Raw genomic sequence first — 19,308 nt, 5'->3', positions numbered from 1 at the left:
TGGAACAAAATCCTCTGCTTTGCTGTTAACTGCCATCGTCGTGATCAAGATATTGAAATTGACTCAACCCCTTCCCCCCTTAACGCCATCAGAGGGGCCAGGTTGAGTTAGAAAGACAAAAGAATGATTGGCCGGCTGGCCAACAGGTTTTCGCACCTTTGATACAATGGGGGAAGTTTTGTCTGATTGGTTATTTTCAAATGTCTCACGGGTTGGTCTGATTGGTCAGTTTTACAAGAGTCAGGTTTGAATTTGGTGACATCAGGGAAGAGGATAAAAGAGAATTTCATCTGTAGCTCGCGCTCTTTGGTTTCTCTGGCTTTCTCTGGAGAGAGCTATTCTTTAGCTCTCTCTCTCTCTCTCTCTTTCTCTCTTTCTATCTCTCTCTCTCACAGGTAACATTCTAGGCAGAGGCCTACAGAGCATAATTAATGGTTTATGTTTTACATTTATTTGAAACGATTTTAAGTGTAACCATAACCAGAATTTGTGTTTCCTTTTAGAAGAGATTTATGTCTATGATGTAATTGACATTTTACATTTACTTGATTGTTAATAAATTGTTACATTTTGATCCTTTCTGAATTAATCTGTAATTATTAACTATCTCCAATGTGGAACGTTATAATTGTAACAAAGGGTTAAAACGGAACGATCAAATGTATGATTAACTACCAAATATAGATGACCAAACAATCGGTTGGGATTCTCTTCTAAATGCGACAACTAAATGAAATGGAGTCAGATAAAGAATATTATAATCAAATCCATTCTTCCAGCGGAAACACTGAACGCGTGCGGCCTTCACCGCGGTTCGCTACCGATCCTTGGAGCGAATTCATGCGGTCTTACATTGGTCTCTCACAAGCGAAAAAACGAACTACAACACACACACACACACACTCTCTCAGATAGCTCCGCCCCACACATCTGTAACCCAGGCAACGACTATGGTGGAATCTGCAGTGCCAGGCCAAGGGAATGATGTCATCGATAAATTAAAGCAATGTGTTACTATGGTAATCCAGGTCGAATGTTCAATGAAAAAGTCATCCCTTACATCCCAAAAACAAATTCTCATGAACAACTCGATAGCACACGAGCACGTCAGTCCAACTAATGAACATATAACAATTATGACAAGATTAGAGGGTTATATCGATCACTAAAAGAGGACCCAAAGGAAACAAACATATATTAGGAGTATATTATCTTACTCTTCGGGACAGACTTTGGGAGCTGACACTTGAAACAGACAGTGAGGAGGTTTAGACACTCCAGGCTTATACGGTGTGGAAATGAATGTGTCTTTATCATCACTGAAGTGAACGACGGTACGATCGCAAATGGACAAGCAAGTGAACATGACACATGAGCATATTCAAGCAAAAGCCAGCATATGAAACAAAACAAAATCAATGTTACTCGCCTATCGAGAAGAAATAAAGCAACCTTGGCCTTCGCTCCTTGAGTTCTCTCCAGCGCTGGAAAGCTGATCCGATATTTACACGGGTCCTACTTCTTGCCTGAAGATCATAAGCCTTCTTTTGTTCCACACACATCTTCCACATGTGTTTTTATCTTCCATCTCTCTCTTTCTGTTGTCGCTCGGCTAATGTCCGTCCTGTGTGTTGTGTCTTTTGAATAATGACGTCTTCTCTTCTCCCCATCATTAGTAGACACGCCCCTTACTGCTGATTGGCTACAAGTTTGTTTAGGTCCACAGCCCGAGGCATTTTACTAAAGCAGTTTTGAAATAACACTTACCCCACCTTTAAATATGGATATTTTTATTACACAAACACATGGCTTCGCTTCAGAAGGCCTTTATTAACCCTCCGGAGCCGTGTGGAGCAGTTATATGATGGATAGATGCACTTTTATGAGCTTCAAAATCTAACTGCCATTATAAAGCTTTGAAGAGCAGGATTTTTTTATAATTTTTTATATATAATTCTGATTATATTCATCTGAAGAAGAATGTAATATACACCTAGGATGTCATTTTCATTTTTGGGTGAACTTTCCCTTTAAATAATTTATTTCATTTAAAGAGCACCTATCATGGAATTTTGAAATTTACCTTTCATGTAGTGTGTAACATAGATCTAAGTGAACAAAAACATCCTGTGATAGCTTGAAATATGACAGTACACCGTATATATAGTTATTTTCTTTCAAAAGTAAGAGTCGACTCGGAGTCATTTTTAAGAATCGTTAGAAGACCGAAGCTTTTTCTCTGACTAGATGACGTCAACTTGTCAAGTTATTTGAATACGATACGCCCACTTATTGCGCTCCAAGACGCCAGTGAAAACTAGAAAACATCATGGCGACGAGACGCTGTGTTCTGAAGTGCCACTCAAAAGCAAACTTTTTTCATCTGCCCAAGGATGAGCTTTTGAAGACTAAGTGGCTTGAAGACAAACCATACATCGTCGCGATTGTGTGTTTATTAGTCGTCAAATGTATGTTTCGCGATCTCAGGAAGCTTTTATTATGGACTTCTATTATGGCACATGGTTCTTCTTCGTCTGTCTGTACCATATATGGACTACATGTGCACAGAGCGCCCTCCGGCTGCCAGGATGAATTGAAAACAACACATAAGAGACTCAATCGCTCATGATTAGGCTATAACTGCCCATTTTGAGGAAGTATTGAATAAAAAATACTCCTCTGTTTAGAAATTTGACACAGACATATGATAATCTATCAATATTTCTCCTCATCTGCACACTTTTGAACTAAAAGCCCTGAGGGATGTTGATTTGTCGCGAGTCTTCGTGAGGAGTTTTTTTATGAATGAGATCAGCTGAGGCTCATATTACAATCAAACGGTACCGACGCGGTTTTCATATTCATAACTCCTGACACATATTAACAAATTACTGTCATTATAAGACTTTGATGGGCGTTCCGTTTCCGAAAATATCTGCACAGACTAAACCAATCACAACTGACTGGGTCATCGGACCAATCACCGCAGATTAGCGTCACGTAAAGGCGGGGTTTTGAAAAGTGAATCACTAAAGGAATCATTTGAGAATCGCTGTCAAAACAGGTAAAATAAATGCATATTATAAGAAAACTAAAGTCTTTTTTGTCATTGCATGCATGCAAAACTGTTGTTGGGGACTTCTAAAACAATATTTGGAACATTTTAAATGCCATGATAGGTGCTCTTTAAACAAAATCAGTTATTGTACATGTTACCACATTAAGTATATTTTCTAAGCAGAACTGACAAAAAAAAAATTCCTGTGCAGGAAATACATAATGTAGGTAGACAAGTGGTCGGCAGGCCAAAAATTCAGTTCGGATTGAATGGAAACCAATGGCAATTGTACATACCCTGTAATATTCAAATATAACATTGAGGACAATTTTGAGGTCAGTTTGCAGCTTTGTTTGGCTCTTCAGTTATTGAAGACAGGCCTTGTTTGCTATAGCGTCTGACTCCATCAGTCAAACAGTTTGCTTCAAATAACAATGGGCAATCATGTAGAGAATTTGGCTTTTTCTGTTTGGAGAATACACAACTACTGAGCAGTGTAGAGATAAAGATAGAACACACTTCAATTAAATGTAAGAATTATATACAGTATATATATATATATATATATATATATATATATATATATTGTATATAATTCTTACATTTAATATAATATATTTAATATATATAAAAAGAAAACTCCCCATTAGAAATCCCCATACAAATTTAATTCAGGTCAGCCCAGATAAGCTTTACAAAATACATCATGATCTGGAATTTATTTTGACTAGATAAGACATGGTTTAATAAATCTACACACTGTAACAAAAAAGTTGTTCACCCAACTTAACGGTTTGAGCTATCTTTTTTTGCACTGCCTCCGTTAAGTTATATGTACTTATATGTACTATATGTATTACTAGTCAAATTTAAAGTTATTTGAAGTTATTTTTGTTCATTATAAAATATTTTTTGTTCACCCAAACTTAACTTTAAGGTTATTAATTTCCACTGACTCAATTAAGTTGTATGTGCTTAGAATAATCTTTATGTTCAAATAATTAAATTGGTCAAGCTGAAAATACTTAATATTCTAAGTAAATTCAACTTAACTGGGTCAATAACTGGGTAGAAAGATAACTCAAAACGTTAAGCAAACTAAACATTTTACAGTGCAGTGCATGGTGTACAGTGTATATCAAGAGAAGAGAGTTGGTCCAAACCAGCCAAAAATGTAAAAACACAATATAGACAACTGAACACAGTACAGGTTTTGGAAAAAAAAGAAAAAAAGAAAAACGGTGATGAAAACCATGTAAAGCATTTTTGGTCTTTAGCATCTTGTCTGTAATTCTTGGAGCGGTTTCATCCTTACTGTAGAGTAAATGTTGTGATGATCAGGCTCAGTATTTCTTGTGTTTGGGATTGGTGCTGTTAAAGAGGTTAAGGCCGGTCCTGACCCCGCCCCCTGCTGCCGTCACACCTGGCTGCTGAAGCACCTTATCCAAAGTGGTTTTCTTTATGGCGGCTGGAGAAATCTTCTCCTGGTCAGCCAAGAACTGAAGCTCCCTGTCAGAAAAGAGTGAGCTTGAAATGTCCTTCTGGGAGACAAAACTGTTTAAAGACCCCATTGAATTAAAATGGGAGTTTTGTGGATGGAAGTCCATGGCTGCGTCTGAAAACGCATACTCTCTTGAGTAGGTACTTATTTTGAATTCGAGTTCACACTTACATCAAATTAAATAGAGTAAAGATTATGCGTATTTGGCGTGCTGTCTGGGGAAGGGCTCCGGGCTCTGAATTTTGGCCCGAACCCAGAGTATCCCCCCCCCGTGATAGAGATTGTATTATGGATTGTGTTGACATCCAATAAGAGTTTATTAAAATCAAAGTGAGGAGATGGGGTAGTGGAGGGATGCTAAAATAAAAACGGTCAACGAAAGAAGGTAAATCTGCTGTATATATACAGCTCTTATCATTGATTAAATTGATTAGCTTAACGTGCTCCACTCGTGTTTAATTAGGTTTAATTATCTGAACGTGCTCCTCCCGAAATTTGTTAATAAAACATCACTGAGTAAATCACTTCACGACTGCTAAAAAAGTATGTTCTGTGTAGTATGAATGTGTGTAGTATGAATGGAATCTGGACGTACTACAATCGCCATGTTGGCATTATCATGTGACCTACCAGCGTCAGTAACATCGCTTCACCTTCCCATACCACCAAACCTGTCCCTAACCTTACCCACATCCCAGTCCCACCTCAATAGCAGAACAAGTATTTTGGAATACAATATCAACACAAGAAGTAGTAGGGCTGTCAAAATGGCTGAAAAGCTCAATTCGAAATTCTTTCTTAAATATTAGCAAAATTCGAATTAAATTTGAATTCTAAAGGCAATATTTAATTCAATATTTAATGTTAGAGGGAAAAGTCTCCTATGGCCACAAGAGGGCACAAGCGAGCGCAACAATGTAAACCAAAGCAAGCATCACATCTTTTATTGAAATTACATTCACTTTTTAAAGTGCATTAACTTATTTTAATCAATTGTTATTAAATAAAATATAATTTCATTAATGGGCATGTAAGAAAAATTAGGTAACAAGTGCCTAAACAGCAAGTGCATCAGTGACCTGAGAAGACACGAGATAGAAAAAGGACATTCAGAAACAAGCGATTTCCACTCACTAAACATCTAGTACATATTGTTCGTCAAAAACACCAAACAGTGAACTTGACCTGCAGCGAGTGCTGAGCGTTTTTTGCTGAGGTACGGTCAAGTATGTCTTTACCAGCTGCACAACATATGTGTGGATACACACATACCGCATGATTTTGCCACCAACTGAGAGGATTTTCGTCAGCAGGTAACGTTAGCGCATCTTCTCTTTCATTTATATCCATCTCATGCTCCAAAGCCCTGATTGCCTTCTTCTGCACTGCTCTATGTCTGACTGGATAAGCCATCGAACAGGTTGCCCATTTTCTCTCAGACTCAGAGTCCTCACTCTTTTTTTCCACCTTTTTTAAAATTAACAACACAGCCGCACCGCGCTGTACTGGATAAACAAACCGTGTCAGTTACGTCATCATGTCTCGCGCGCCTTTACCAAAAACTTGAATGCATGTTTTTTTTTCGAAATTCACTTTTTTTTTTTTGACAGCCCTAATAAAAGCACATTGTACCTAACATTTTTTTTATTTAACCAAGTAGTTAAAGACACATAATATTCAGTAATATTATCAATTTGAAATCACTGACACTATTTGGTTGAGAACAGAATTTGATTTGAATAAAGGACAAGCACTTTTTTATATATCCTGTCCCGTCTGTTTCAACAGAAAATATGTGAACGCCATTTTAATCGAGTCCTTAAAGGAACACGCCACTATTTTTGAAAATAATTTTTGAAAGATAAATCCATTTTCCAACTCCCCTAGAGTTAAACAGTTGAGTTTTTCCGTTTTCAATCCATTCAGCTGATCTCCGGGTCTGGTGGTAACACTTTTAGCATAGCTTAGCATAAATCACTGAATCTGATTAGACCTTTAGCATCTTTTCATTTTCCGTCGGTCTTAGTACACAATGTAACTACAGAAGAGTCACGTTTTAAATAGGAAAAATATCGAAAGTCTTTGGTCATTTTTTGAGCGAGATGCTAACGGTCTAATCAGTTTCAATGATCTATGCTAAGCTATGCTAAAAGTGCCAGACCAGGAGATCGGCTGAATGGATTCAAAAACGGTAAAACTCAAGGGGAGTTGGAAAATTAGCATATTTTCAAAAAAAGTGGAGTGTTGCTATGAATTATGAAAAAAGGTAGATGAACACAAATACCTGAAAATTAGATTTCTTTTAAACAATTTTTCTGCAATACCTGGTTCTAATGCATGATGCCTCCACAGCGTTGATCAGGAGGCTGCGAAAGCCGCCACTTTCCAAGACATGCAAAGCATGGATCGTAGCACCTCCGGGTGAGGCCACGTTGTCTTTTAACTCTCCGGGGTGTTCCTCGGACTCCAGGAGCATTTTTGCCGCCCCCTTGCAAAAAAACATAATTGTAATGTAAATCTTAGACACAGAAAGACTTATCATATTATCAATATCATAAATATTTCAGAGACTGTCAAGTACTAACAAGCAGAGCCTGAGCTCCCAGTCGCACAGCCAGTCTTCTGGGCAGTCCCATCTTCACCCCTCCATCAGCAAGAGCGTCAACAGCTAGAAACGCCTAAGACACATACATATGCCCAGTCAGAGGTGGATGCTTTTGGGCAATGGAAGCCACAAGGAGCTCAACGGTTGGTTTAAACCTCTTGCATATTCCTAGGTAGTTGCTTACATAGGCTGGGCCGCTGCCACTAAGGCCAGTGACAGCATCAATCAGGTCCTCTTCCACCTCCGTGCAGTAGCCCACACTGGCCATCAGCTGCTCCAGGAGCTTCCCGTCCTCCACCTCTGCATGGGTGCCTGTGGCGTACACCGTGGCCCCTTCACGCACCACCACTGGGGTATTTGTCATGCAGCGAATTACTTTAGGTGCCAGACGATACTGCAGCAGTTTCTGCAATATAGGAAGGTATGAATCGAAACAGAAGTTAATTGATGTGCGATCACAGGTTTGTTTATATTGTCTGGCTCATCCATGTAAGCATTAAGGCCGCGTGTCCACCAAAGCGCACAGCTAGCAGCTCTGCCGAAAACACCTAGCTGTGAGTGCTTGAGAGCGTTTTGGCAGCGCAGCGTTTTATAGTTGAAATGCTTTGCTTGCTATGATCTGGAAGATCCACGGAAGTGTTACTAGTATCTCATTTCACAGAGTTGGTTACTATATTGTTTCTACCTAAAAATGCCGATACATAAAGTGTTTGCACTGGCTCTTATTTTAAATGATTGTGTTCTGTTATTATGCTGCTTGTTGTCATCTGTTGACGTTGTACAAGCAGAATGTGGCGTTTGGTCGTTGATGTATTTGTCCTGCCCCTCCTCCGCTGTGATTGGACGGCTGGATGAAAAGTGAGAGTGATGAGCGCTGCGTTTCACCCAAAGTTGAATCTTCTTCAACTCTTGGTGACACGTAAAAAACACAGAGCGCTCAGCGCAAAACAGAGGAAAAATGTGGCGCTCCCATTGAAAACAATGGGAAAAATATGCTAGCCACGTGAAAAATAAACTCTTTGGTGGACACCTGCATTAATAATATTGGTTATAGTCTTCATAGTTATAATTACATAACATGAAGCTGCTTTTGCAAGATTTATTTGTTATGAATAACCTGGTTTGTGTCAAGAGCATTCTGACCTTCTCTATGGAGCTGATCGTGACTCCTGCTGCACAAGAGACAATGATATGACGGTCCTCGATGTCTGGTCCGATCTCATCCAAAACGAAGGGAATGATATGTGGCTTGACCGCAAGGAAGAGAACATCACTCTTCTTCACAGTCTCTTTATTGCTGGTAGTGAAGTATGCTCCCATTTTCTGAAGTACAGAGAACGTGCCTTTTTAAAGATGTTCAACAGAGTATCGCTGCTTTCAAACTATCATTTGTTGCTCTAACATGTGTCAGATGCTGGTCAGAAGCTTGTCAAACACTCACTCTTAGTCCGGTGACAGTTGGCAGGTCTTTGTCTGGAGAGCTTGCTGTTATCCTGTGAGTGGCGATCACACCTGATGGACAGGAGAGTGAAATGTAAAAGGTTCCATTAAGAATTGATGAGAATGAGATTATGTAGTTTTTAAGTGGAGATACTAAACGCATTAATAGTCATTTTGCAAATGTGATGTTCTGTATATATAGCTGGGTAGATTTCTTACAAATTGTAGTCAGTTACTGATTCAAAATTACATGATAAAAATTGTAGTTAGTAACATAATTTATTATATTACACATGTAAGGTAATGTAATCGGATTACTTTTAGATTACTTTTGACATAACTCGTTAATCTGTAATCTGTACCACATTGATAAAAAAATGTTTGTGAGTTTAATGAAAAGCTATTAAGTAATTCAATGTATAAACATTTGTTCACCTGGATGTCATGTGACCAGTAACCGACATCTGAGAACCATGAACTTAATTTTATTATTTTTATTGACTGAATTTTATTATTGACCTAACTAAAAATCTTGGGGGGGGACTTCAGGTAAATATATTAGGGCAAAAAAAGTTGCATTGCATGTAAATATGAACTAATATGAATGTGTATATTTGAATGTGTTTGAAAGACAGTGATAATACATGATTAAATGACTAATAAATAATAATTAATGTGTTAGTCAGGAGCTGATTAGATATGCAATGTTGAAAAAACACATCTTAAAAGTGAAATAGTGGCTGGTCTGTGTGTGTAATTCCTCAAACCTGGAAGATCTTCTGAACAGACATAAGCAGAATACTTTCATAAAAAGTAATATTTAAAAGATAAAAAAGTAGTAGGGAGAATCAATGAATTAATAATAAATTACTGCCAGTGTGAGAATAGCATACAATAAATGAAAAAGCAACTGTAGTCTGATTATGAAGTATGTTATAACACAATATAATCTAATTGCAAGTATTTTTATGTAATCAGTTACTACCCAGCACTGACATGCCTTTTTCTAAAATGCAATTTGATGCAGACAATTTGACCAATGTGAACTGCAGATAGGCAATTCTGTTTTTTAAATATTTATAATTTTATTTCATCTTTTTTTTCTATTTCATTAGCATAGTTTAGCCTCTTTCAAAGGTGTTTTCTAGTGACCTTTTGCAAGCACATATAACAAACTTTTCATCTTAAAATAGGTGGAGACTACTAATTGTGCATTTTGCTTTTTTAATTATATTGTTTGTGAGAATGATTTGTTATCTTTTTTTGTTTGCATTTTTTTTTTGGAAGTTTTATATATAAAAAAGAGCAAATGTGTTTAACATGCATTATGTTTAATTACATATTCTGTACAACAACTTTTTTGAGAAAATGTTCAGATCATTACTCACTAACAAGACTGAGATCCTTACAGTGTATCTATATCACTTGATATAATGTGCTTAATTAATAAAATTATGCCTGCTTTAGACATTTTAAAGTGACTAATGAGCGTGTTTTAACCTCCTAAGACCCATGAAAAGTCTTTTGAATTTAGTATTTTTTCAAGTCATTGCATTGTTTAGAGCAATTTTTTTAATGATATTTTGTTCCTATGTTACGCTATGTCCTTGTATGTGGACACCGGGACTCAGTTTTAAAAAAAATAAAATTACATTAAATTACATGTATAGGCAAAAACAATCCAATCAATCAATTTTCAGGTTTCATGATTTTTTATAACCAAACTTCAAGATGATTCTCAACTACGTTATGAAAGATCTAATATAATGAATTGATATACCATTTTACTTTATGCAATTTGTAGGTAAAATGGCCATACATGGGTTTTCCCATTCAATGTGTCTCTAATGTGTTCTTGGAGCAACGTGTAATGAAAAAAACAAGCATAATAATGGAAGTAATAGTTATATATAATATCTAATATTTTATAGGAACATTAATATGTAATTTATTTCCCTATTCATTTGTTGTGTCTCCTAAAATGCCTGATAAACATGATTTAAGTTTCGCTGTCCGCTACAGTGGACATTGCCCTGTTTTGTAACAGAAAGTCATATTTTGGTTAGAAACCCCATTACATTTCCCTGAGATGTTGATGTGTCATTTTTCATTCTACATTCAGTCATTTTTAAAGACCAAGGGAAAATGTTGTTGTCCTGGTGAAACCTCAAAACAAATGGTATCTCTGAAAAGCCCTGAATGTGCTCTTTACAGGACATCCAGACTTAAAAAACTTCGACACATATGATGTCAGAGAAATTCACTAAAATACAATGTCCTCAGCAGGCTGTAGTGGTGTTTTGGCGCCTCTAGCGGTTGATGTGTGTTAATGCGCTGCTGTACCTGCCGCTGCGAAGCCCTTCACCAGCGCATGCGCCAACTGACCCGCTCCGATGAAACCAACGCTCATTTTGACCTATCAAGACGATGAGTATAACCAACAGACAAGAAACACACAAGTTAACAATCAGTTTACACACTCCAATAGATCCGCTGAGCTAATTTCAGGACGGAGTCTGCTTAACTTACTGTACACTCATCTATTTCCTGATCGGACTGAACAAGCTGTGACGCAGCACAGGCAACGAGACAAAAGCTGGAAACTAAGCGTTTAAACGAACGTACCTAAAACACGATCTTTCAAAGAACTTGTTCACATATATTTCGTTTGTTTATCGTGTTCACGTTGTCTGTGGACGTTTTGTCAAACTGCCATTCCTGGCGTGGAGTAGAAGGCTGTGACCAATCAAGGTAGAGCACTGGTAGAGCCTCAGCCAATCCCTGGGCTTTATGTGTGCACCGCGCGTCCTGATAGGCCAGCTCTGGTTGCATCACTCTCTTCATGAGCATGTGGGCTTATGTCAACAGAAAGACGGCAAACCTGTATATCCGTGTTGAATCCGCATCCGTCTGAAAAATGACAATGTACCAGATTCCTTATTTTCCTCTTTTATAATATGTGTCAAGTGTATTTTTTTGCTCTCTATCTCACCCGTGTTTAACTAGTTTACTTTATTATACGTATCATAGTTTTCAGTTGAATCTAAATATAATCACACAGACTAAACACACATTTAAAAAAAAGTTAAATTCTGTCCATTTATAAATTCTTTCCCCCAAATAAAGTTTTTCTTTTGTTTATCTTCTTAGTATTTAACTAACATCTTGGAACATAATAAATGTAAATGCTCATAACCACACACTCACACATTTATAGGCTACAGAAATTTGTGTGTGCTGGTGTTTGGAGGTGATGGTGAGAGATTGAAAGAAACTGATATAGACACAAAATAATCAAGTTTAATGACCAACATATTGTTTTTATTTATTTAAATATGTTAAGAATCAGTAACAATATATTATTACATACTATAAAAAAGACATATTGAATTAATATTGGAGCCTGAGTATTGACTGGATAAACAGAGATGTTATCTGAGCACCATTACAATTAAAGGGAAAGTTCACCCAAAATTGAAAATTAGCCCATGATTTACTCACCCTCAGGCCTTCCTAGGTGTATTTGACTTTCTTCTTTCAGATGAATACAATCGGAGTTATATAATAAAATATGTCCTGGCTCTTCCAAGCTTTATAATGACAGTGAATGGTACATTATGAATGTCAAAAAAGTGCATCTATCCATCATAAAAGTAATCCATACGACTCCAGGGCGTTTGTGTAAGAAAAATATCCATATTTAAATCTTTATAACCTAAAATAACTAGCTTCCAGCAGATGGCCTACGCAAGTCTTAAATCTTGGAAGAGCCAGGACATTTTTAATATAACTCTGATTGTATTCATCTGAAAGAAGAAAGTCATACACACCTTGGATGGCTTGAGGGAGAGTAAATCATGGGCTAATTTTCATTTTAGGGTGAACTAACCCTTTAATGTGATATATTTTCTCTGCTTCTAATCAGAGGTCTCAGATCTCTCATGTTTGGATATTGCCATACTAATCAAATTATAACAATTATAATAACATTTAACATGTATACCTGAATTAGGGGGGAAAAAAATGTTTTTTACTAGTAAGCCATATAATAACCTTTCTAACCCACAACAATAGAGTTTAGTAGAAAACAACAACAACAACAAAAAAAAAACATTCTTAAAGGGATAGTTCACCCAAAGATTAATATTCTGCCATAATTTCTTCACCCCCGTGCTGTTCCAAAACTGTATGACTTTCAGTGAAACATAAAAGAAGATATTTTGGTTACCAACATTTTTCCAAATATCTTATTTTATGTTCCTCAGTAGAAAAAAAAAGGTCATACAGCTTTAGAACAACATGAGGGTGAGTACATGATGACAGAATTTTAATGTTTGGGTGAACAAACCCTTTAAAAGGCAGGGGTGTCCAAACCTGCTCCTGCTGCATTTAAAGGGATAGTTCACCGAAAAATAAAACCATTTTTCAACTTCGTCAAGTAGACGAAGGAAGTGTATTTGGACAGACCCTCGACCCCTCGATTTTGACTAAGGGAGCAAGTCTAGGCAGATCCACAAAGCTATGATTGTGACGTTACAACAGCAACTCGCATTGTTAACATTTAATATACGCACAAATGGTCAAGGGCTAAGGATGTTCAATATAAACACATTTCAAGGGTTCTGCCAGTAGTGGGCGCTCATGCAGCATAAGCAATGATGTTAAAGAGATGGAGGGAATTTAGCGAGGGAAGAGCATAAAAAGGATTTATAGGGATAGTTCACCCAAAAATGAAAATTATCCCATGATTTACTCACTTTCAAGTCATCCTAGGTGTATATGACTTTCTTCTTTCAGACGAATACAATCAGAGATATATTAATAAAAGTCCTGGCTCTTCCAAGCTTTATTAAGGCAGTGAATGGCTGTTTCTGTTTTGAAGTCCGTAAAAGTGCATCCATCCATTATAAAAGTGCTCCACGCAGCTCCAGGGGGTTAATAAAGACCTTTTGAAGTGAAGCGAAGCCATGCATTTGTGTAAGAAAAAATTCCGTATTTAACACGTTATAAACTGTAACCTCTAATTTCCGCCTGCTGTTATACGCGCTAACTGTTATAAATATGGATATTTTTCTTACACAAACACATGGCTTCACTTCAGAAGGCCTTTATTGACCTGGATGCACTTCAATGGACTTCAAAAACAGAATCAGCCATTCACTGCCATTATAAAGCTTGGAAGAGCCAGGACATTTTTTAACATAACTCCGATTGTAATTGTCTGAAAGAAAAATGTAATAAACACATTTTACATGTGGGTGAGTAAATCATGGGGTAATTTTCATTTTTGGGTGAAAAATACCTATTAAACACACTTTCTCTTTAAACACAGCCCTGGTGGGCCACTGTCCTTCAGAGTTTAGATCCAACCTTAATTAAACACATCTGATCTAGTTAATAAAGGTCTTCAGACTCACTAGAAACTTCCGGCAAGTGTGTTGGACCTGACTAGAGCTAAAATCTGCAGGACGTGGGCCCTCTGGGAGCAGGATTGGACACCCTTGCTTTAGGGATACAGTGATAATGCAGAGAATTGCAGAGAGCCATTTTAATGGAAGTTAGTTTAACATTAGTAACACGCCATAATAGGGTTGCAAAAGGGGCTGAACATTTCTGGTAAATCACCAGAAACTTTCCAAAAACCTCCTAAACTTTCCAAAAATTTAGGAAAGTTTCTGGAAACTTTGCAACCCTACACCAAAGCTAAAATTACTTTTATTTCATTCTACAAAGCAAAGTAACTATTAATTAACACAATGGAAAAATTCAAGCCCAGCAGATATAAAGTCCAAACATTTTCATGGCCTTATGCTGCTGAATGCGAGACAAATCGTATTCTTTGAGAGTACACCAGATCGGTGAAGTACAGCACCAGATTGGCACAGGTGAACACGGCGATCACCAACTTGCTGTCCCATGGGCACTTGCCTCTAGGGCAGTCTTCGGGTCGCCCTGGGGTTCCATACTTCTTATCAAAACTAAAGACCGGCCAGATCACAGCAGCACTCAGATACAGCAGCATCGCCAGGAAGGTGTAGACCACCACAAAGCGGTCGAAAGGGAAGCGCAGCGAAGAGGTTCTCCCCGAGACGGTGAGAGCCACCACGACTACGGTCACAGCAAAGCACAGGCTGTAGACCACCACGCAGTATTGGGTAGGGATGTGGCGGTTGTACTCGCTGTCATTGGCCAGAGCGCCGAAGATGATGCAGGCTATGAAGGCTTGGACCACCTTGAGCAGGCCGGACACGGTGGCCATATATCCGACCACATGCCCCGGCTTGGCCCGCGTGATGAAGACCTCGGCCCCGTAAGCGAAGCAGCAGACGCTGGAGCAGACGGTGACGGCGATGCGGTAGTTCCGCACCTCGCAGCCCTCCGATGGGCACTCCTTCCTCAGGAAGTAGACAGGGTACACTATGGAGGCCGTGACATACATAAGAGTGGCCAGCATGGCGAACGCCACGGTGAAGTTGTCCCAGGAGATGAGCATGCACCCGTGTAGCCTCGTCACGTCCAGGGTGAAGACCAACAGTGTGACGGCAAAGCAGAAGCACCAGACAAACATGCAGAAGGTGCCATAGGTGGCGCTGAATCCCGCACTGTGAGCCACCAGGGCCATGGTGGTGCAACCCAGCAGCAGCTGGCACACGCGGGCAGCGCCGAGTCCGGACAGCACCGCTGCCTTGTTTAGGTAGTGGCCTCCTTGGGGGTCCATCGTTCTTGGGTGGATCAGGCGCGACCGAATCCACAAACCTCGCCCTTTGCCTGCCTCTTTATTTAGGCAGCCTTAATGACAAATCTCCTTTACTGCTTCCCAGCCCTGCTTTATAATTACGGCCGAGTGTGTAGGATCAGATTACAGCAGAAACTCTGGATGTTCTTTCTGGACAGTCACTGTGCTATAAGTACTTTTAGATTTTCAAAGGATTGACAAGGAAAATATAGCAAAGCAACAGTTTGACCAGTCTTTTAAATGTAAATCATTGCTGTCATTTATGTCAAAGTTCCAAGCTCCAATCAATCAATGGCTCCCTACAGAGTCTTTGCATAGTCACCTTCTGCTCGCAGGTCTTTCTCTTGGTGTTTCTCAGTTGATCGTGACCACTGGATATATGCAGAAAGTTCCTTGTGAGTCGAATGTCACCTGCTATGGCTGAAGCGTCTCTTCATAATACAGAAGACGAGCAAGGTCCCATAAATATCCCACATGAGATGGTATCCGTAGGTTCCCAATTTCTTCAAACAACTTTTAAGACTGATTACCTTTGGAACTCTCTCTCTAGCGCCGTTTCCACTCTCACACACTCTGGCATATGCTGGGCTTGGAGTTGAAGTGTACTAGGGAAAGCGGTTTTAATGAGTGTGTTCTGCCGAGCTCAGGGCCACGGGCTCCACCAGCTCTATAAATAGAGCCCTATATTCCACTGTGGAATGGGGTGGGAATCCAAATGTCTGCGTCAAGCAACAGTGTAGGGAGTCGTGTTTCATATGGTTGCAGACTGTGTGTGTGTGTGTGTGTGTGTGTGTGTTTGCAAGTTTGGGGACAGTTAGAAAGTGTAGGCCCCTGGCACATGTGTCTGGCTCAAAGAAAAATTGCAGTGTAATGGCCCCATATCAAACAGCAGATGAAAGATTGCTCGTCGGTTTTGTACTTAAGAATATTCAGAAAAACAAAAACAACAAGGTAACACTTTACTTAATGCATTATGAATACCGTTTATAATGCATTATACATAAAGGCTTTATCTCTTTTCTTATGTAATTATAAGTTAAAATTCATTATAATATTCACAGATTCCTTGTTACATCTGAAATTGGTTGTTTGTTGTTGTTTTAATGCATTATACTTCCTAAAAGTGTATTATAACTGTGGTTACAATGATTAAGGAGTCCATACAATGCATTCTTAGGTGCATTCCAAGACATAACTAATGCATTAAAATACTTTCATAATGCATTATACATAAAGGCTTTAAGTAAAGTGTTACCAAAAACTATTTTAAAAAGTGCCTATCTTAGCAAAAACAATAACAAGGCATTCGATTATCGTATCCTTAGTGTTAATTTAGAAGAGTTTTACATTAAAGCCACAATATGTAGAGTAGCTAGAGCTAGAAGTCGCTTATTCAAAACAAAGGCTTGATGACACCTTGATTTCACTGAGCTTTTATTCTGCCGCAGACGATTTTATCATATAATCATATTATCATAATGATTAGTTTCTTGTCGAGGAATGATCCAAACAATTGCTCACCTGTCTAATAAAACACATAATATATTAAAGCATCTTTGGGGTTTCCATGGTTTCTACAAAATAAAACCGAGGGTAACGCGGGTATGATGTCATTGACAGGCAACACACGGACATGGTCCACTGGTTAAAATTGCTTCATTCTTGGAAACATTTGGGATAAATGGAAGTACACAAGTCAACAACATTGTTCTAGTGGTTTTAGGATTTTTTTTATCCAGAAATCTTACATATTGTGCCTTTAACTACTGCTTACTGTTTTTTATTCAATTTAATTTCAATCAAATTAAGAAGTTGCTTTTCATAATTAGATGCTTCCTCTACAGCGGTCACTGGCACAGTATCACACAAAAGGTACTAGCCTAATATGCAGTGTTGGGTAAATAAAAAAAAAAAAAAAGTAATGTTACAATATTGCGTTACTCCCTAAAAACATTACAAATTGTATTACGCTAATTGGGCTTGCTTGTTTGTTTTTAATAACAGACAAAAAGTTATATTTTTGGCAAATATAAAGGCCCTTTCACACCAAAAATTTAACGAATAAGCCTGAAGAAAATGCAAATTCACTCCGGTACAGTAGAGGGCGCTGCTCAAACAAACCTTTCAGCTGTGCTGCCATTCTGGATTGCAGAAGAATAGGACGCAGGAGTAAAAAAAGTTGAACAGTCTTATTCAAGCAAATATAAAATATAAAATTAAACACAAATGTGACGCTTATCATGAAAAGTAGTTTTTTGCCAATTACTAGGGGTGAAAAAATAAATAAAACCGATACAGCATAGTATCGCAATATTTTGTGTGAGGATATTGTGTCGATACAAGGACAGCAAGTATTGATATTTTCAGGAAACTAATTTCAGCTCGTATTGTGCAAATTTTTACCGTAAGCTCCGCACTTATAACGCGGGAAATCATTTTAAATATTAAAGATTTGGTTTCAACGCAAAATGTAAAAACGCCCATTTGTGAGTGTGACATTGTACTGTTTTGTTGTTGTGTTTTCCATTAAGCATCTCAAAGGCATTCATAATGGCCGTTTTAATATATTATTGCAATACTAAGCATATCACAATTTTTTTTAAATCACAATAATATCATGTCTTAAGTATCGCGATAATATTGAATATACTCCCACCCCTACTTATTAGTATGGTTGAATTGGATCATTGAAAGTCGACAGCAAAGACATTGGTTAATAAAGTGAGATTAAATACATAAAGTATATTTATGTAATTTAACTAATCGCAGGTTTGTGTAATATTCTGAGTTTCATTTCTCTGTTTGTATTCATTTTGAGGAATACGGAGTCTGTTTTTGTGCAAGTGAGATGAGTAAATGCCTGCTAACATTATTGTAGTCTAGAACTACAATAACCATGTTCACACATAGCACCTCTGCACTTACTCATGATTTCTCTCATCATGCACAGCAAAAATCCCCAGTGTTATATTAACTCTCCTATGAGTTTGAGACCACACTTGGGTGTATGAGTGTTAAATTAAGTGAAATTTTTTTTTTTTTTATAAAGTGTTAAATTCAATTTTGATTCTCCTTTTTTTGATTCTGCTTGTTAACATAAGGTTTCTTCAATAATGGTCAATCATCACTCATCTCATTAACTTTAACACTGCTTCAGTGTTAATTTAACACTTATTTTAACACTCAATGTTTACACATTTCAATGTGGTCTCAAACTCCCAGGAGAGTGAATTTAACACTTGAGTTTTTGCTGTGTGGGGACAGGAGAGCTGTCAGTCAATACATTGGAAACAAATTAACTTCAACTTCTGTCAATTATTTGAAAAAGTAACATTTTGTTGTAAAATTTAAAAGTAATGTGTTACTTTACTAGTTATTTGGGAAAGTAATCTGATTACATAACTTGCGTAACTTGTAATGCGTTACCCCAAACACTGCTAATACGTCAGGTAATATGGTTCTAATAGATGCACAAGCCCTTCTCCCAAACACTTGGCTCCAATTAGTGTTAAAACCCACATTTCACCATACAATCAATCCTGCGCTCAAAAATATTTTGATATATTGAAAGATTATGGAAGTAAAGTGGGTTCATAATTCAGTAACACCATGAGTTTCTTCCCCCAGGCCATCAGACTCCTGAACTCAGTCACGTGACTTCACTTCACCCCGCACACGCATAAACATACAGTTTTTTAACATTAACATCCACATACTGCAATTGCACTGCACTTTACGTTCCTATTGTTACTGCGTAACAACCTGTAATAAACCTTGCACATTATACTTCTTTATATATACATATTATATATTTTATGTTAACCACTTATTTTTAAGTCTACAGTTTATCTCACTTATCATATCCACATATTTTTTTATATTTTTATTTTTATCTTATTTCCTATTTTTATCTTTTACTTGATTTATTTATAATTCTACTTATGTTAATACTTTTTATTCTAATTTTA

General features: G+C 37.7%; 2 protein-coding genes across 4 annotated transcripts; both read right to left on the bottom strand.

Moving 5' to 3' along the window:
- Positions 1-3,706: 3,706 nt before the first annotated feature.
- LOC307129780 (pyrroline-5-carboxylate reductase 1, mitochondrial-like) lies at positions 3,707-11,365 on the bottom strand. 3 transcript variants are annotated; one of them, XM_079822509.1, is made up of 8 exons: positions 11,134-11,365; positions 10,948-11,020; positions 8,606-8,676; positions 8,308-8,487; positions 7,349-7,570; positions 7,145-7,237; positions 6,884-7,047; positions 3,707-4,567 (listed from the first exon to the last, which is right to left on the bottom strand). In XM_079822509.1, exons 2-8 carry the CDS (start codon positions 11,012-11,014, stop codon positions 4,402-4,404), a joined length of 963 nt encoding a protein of 320 aa, XP_079678635.1. In that variant the 5' UTR covers positions 11,015-11,020; positions 11,134-11,365; the 3' UTR covers positions 3,707-4,401. The 3 variants fall into 3 exon arrangements, with proteins under 3 accessions (XP_079678635.1, XP_079678636.1, XP_079678637.1); XM_079822510.1 differs by having other exon boundaries at positions 11,230-11,365; XM_079822511.1 differs by lacking the exon at positions 11,134-11,365 and having other exon boundaries at positions 10,948-11,040.
- Positions 11,366-14,410: 3,045 nt separating this feature from the next.
- myadml2 (myeloid associated differentiation marker like 2) lies at positions 14,411-15,322 on the bottom strand (the record flags this gene model as incomplete). The annotated part of the gene is made up of 1 exon (XM_079813390.1): positions 14,411-15,322. One exon carries the CDS (start codon positions 15,320-15,322, stop codon positions 14,411-14,413), a length of 912 nt encoding a protein of 303 aa, XP_079669516.1.
- Between the last annotated feature and the right edge of the window lie 3,986 nt (positions 15,323-19,308).

The sequence above is a fragment of the Gobio gobio genome (assembly GCF_949357685.1).
Source record: "Gobio gobio genome assembly, chromosome: 1".
Lineage (NCBI taxonomy): Eukaryota > Metazoa > Chordata > Actinopteri > Cypriniformes > Gobionidae > Gobio > Gobio gobio.
Note: the sequence above shows the minus strand (reverse complement) of the source record. Positions and strands in the feature narration are given on the sequence as shown.

Excerpts from the sequence above, each read along its gene's own strand:
- LOC307129780 (XM_079822509.1), bottom strand. The coding sequence starts at position 11,014 with ATGAGCGTTGGTTTCATCGGAGCGGGTCAGTTGGCGCATGCGCTGGTG. Across the intron at positions 8,488-8,605 it reads CAACTGTCACCGGACTAAGA|AAAATGGGAGCATACTTCAC; the intron begins GTGAGTGTTTGA and ends TCTGTACTTCAG. Across the intron at positions 7,571-8,307 it reads CGATCAGCTCCATAGAGAAG|AAACTGCTGCAGTATCGTCT; the intron begins GTCAGAATGCTC and ends CCTATATTGCAG.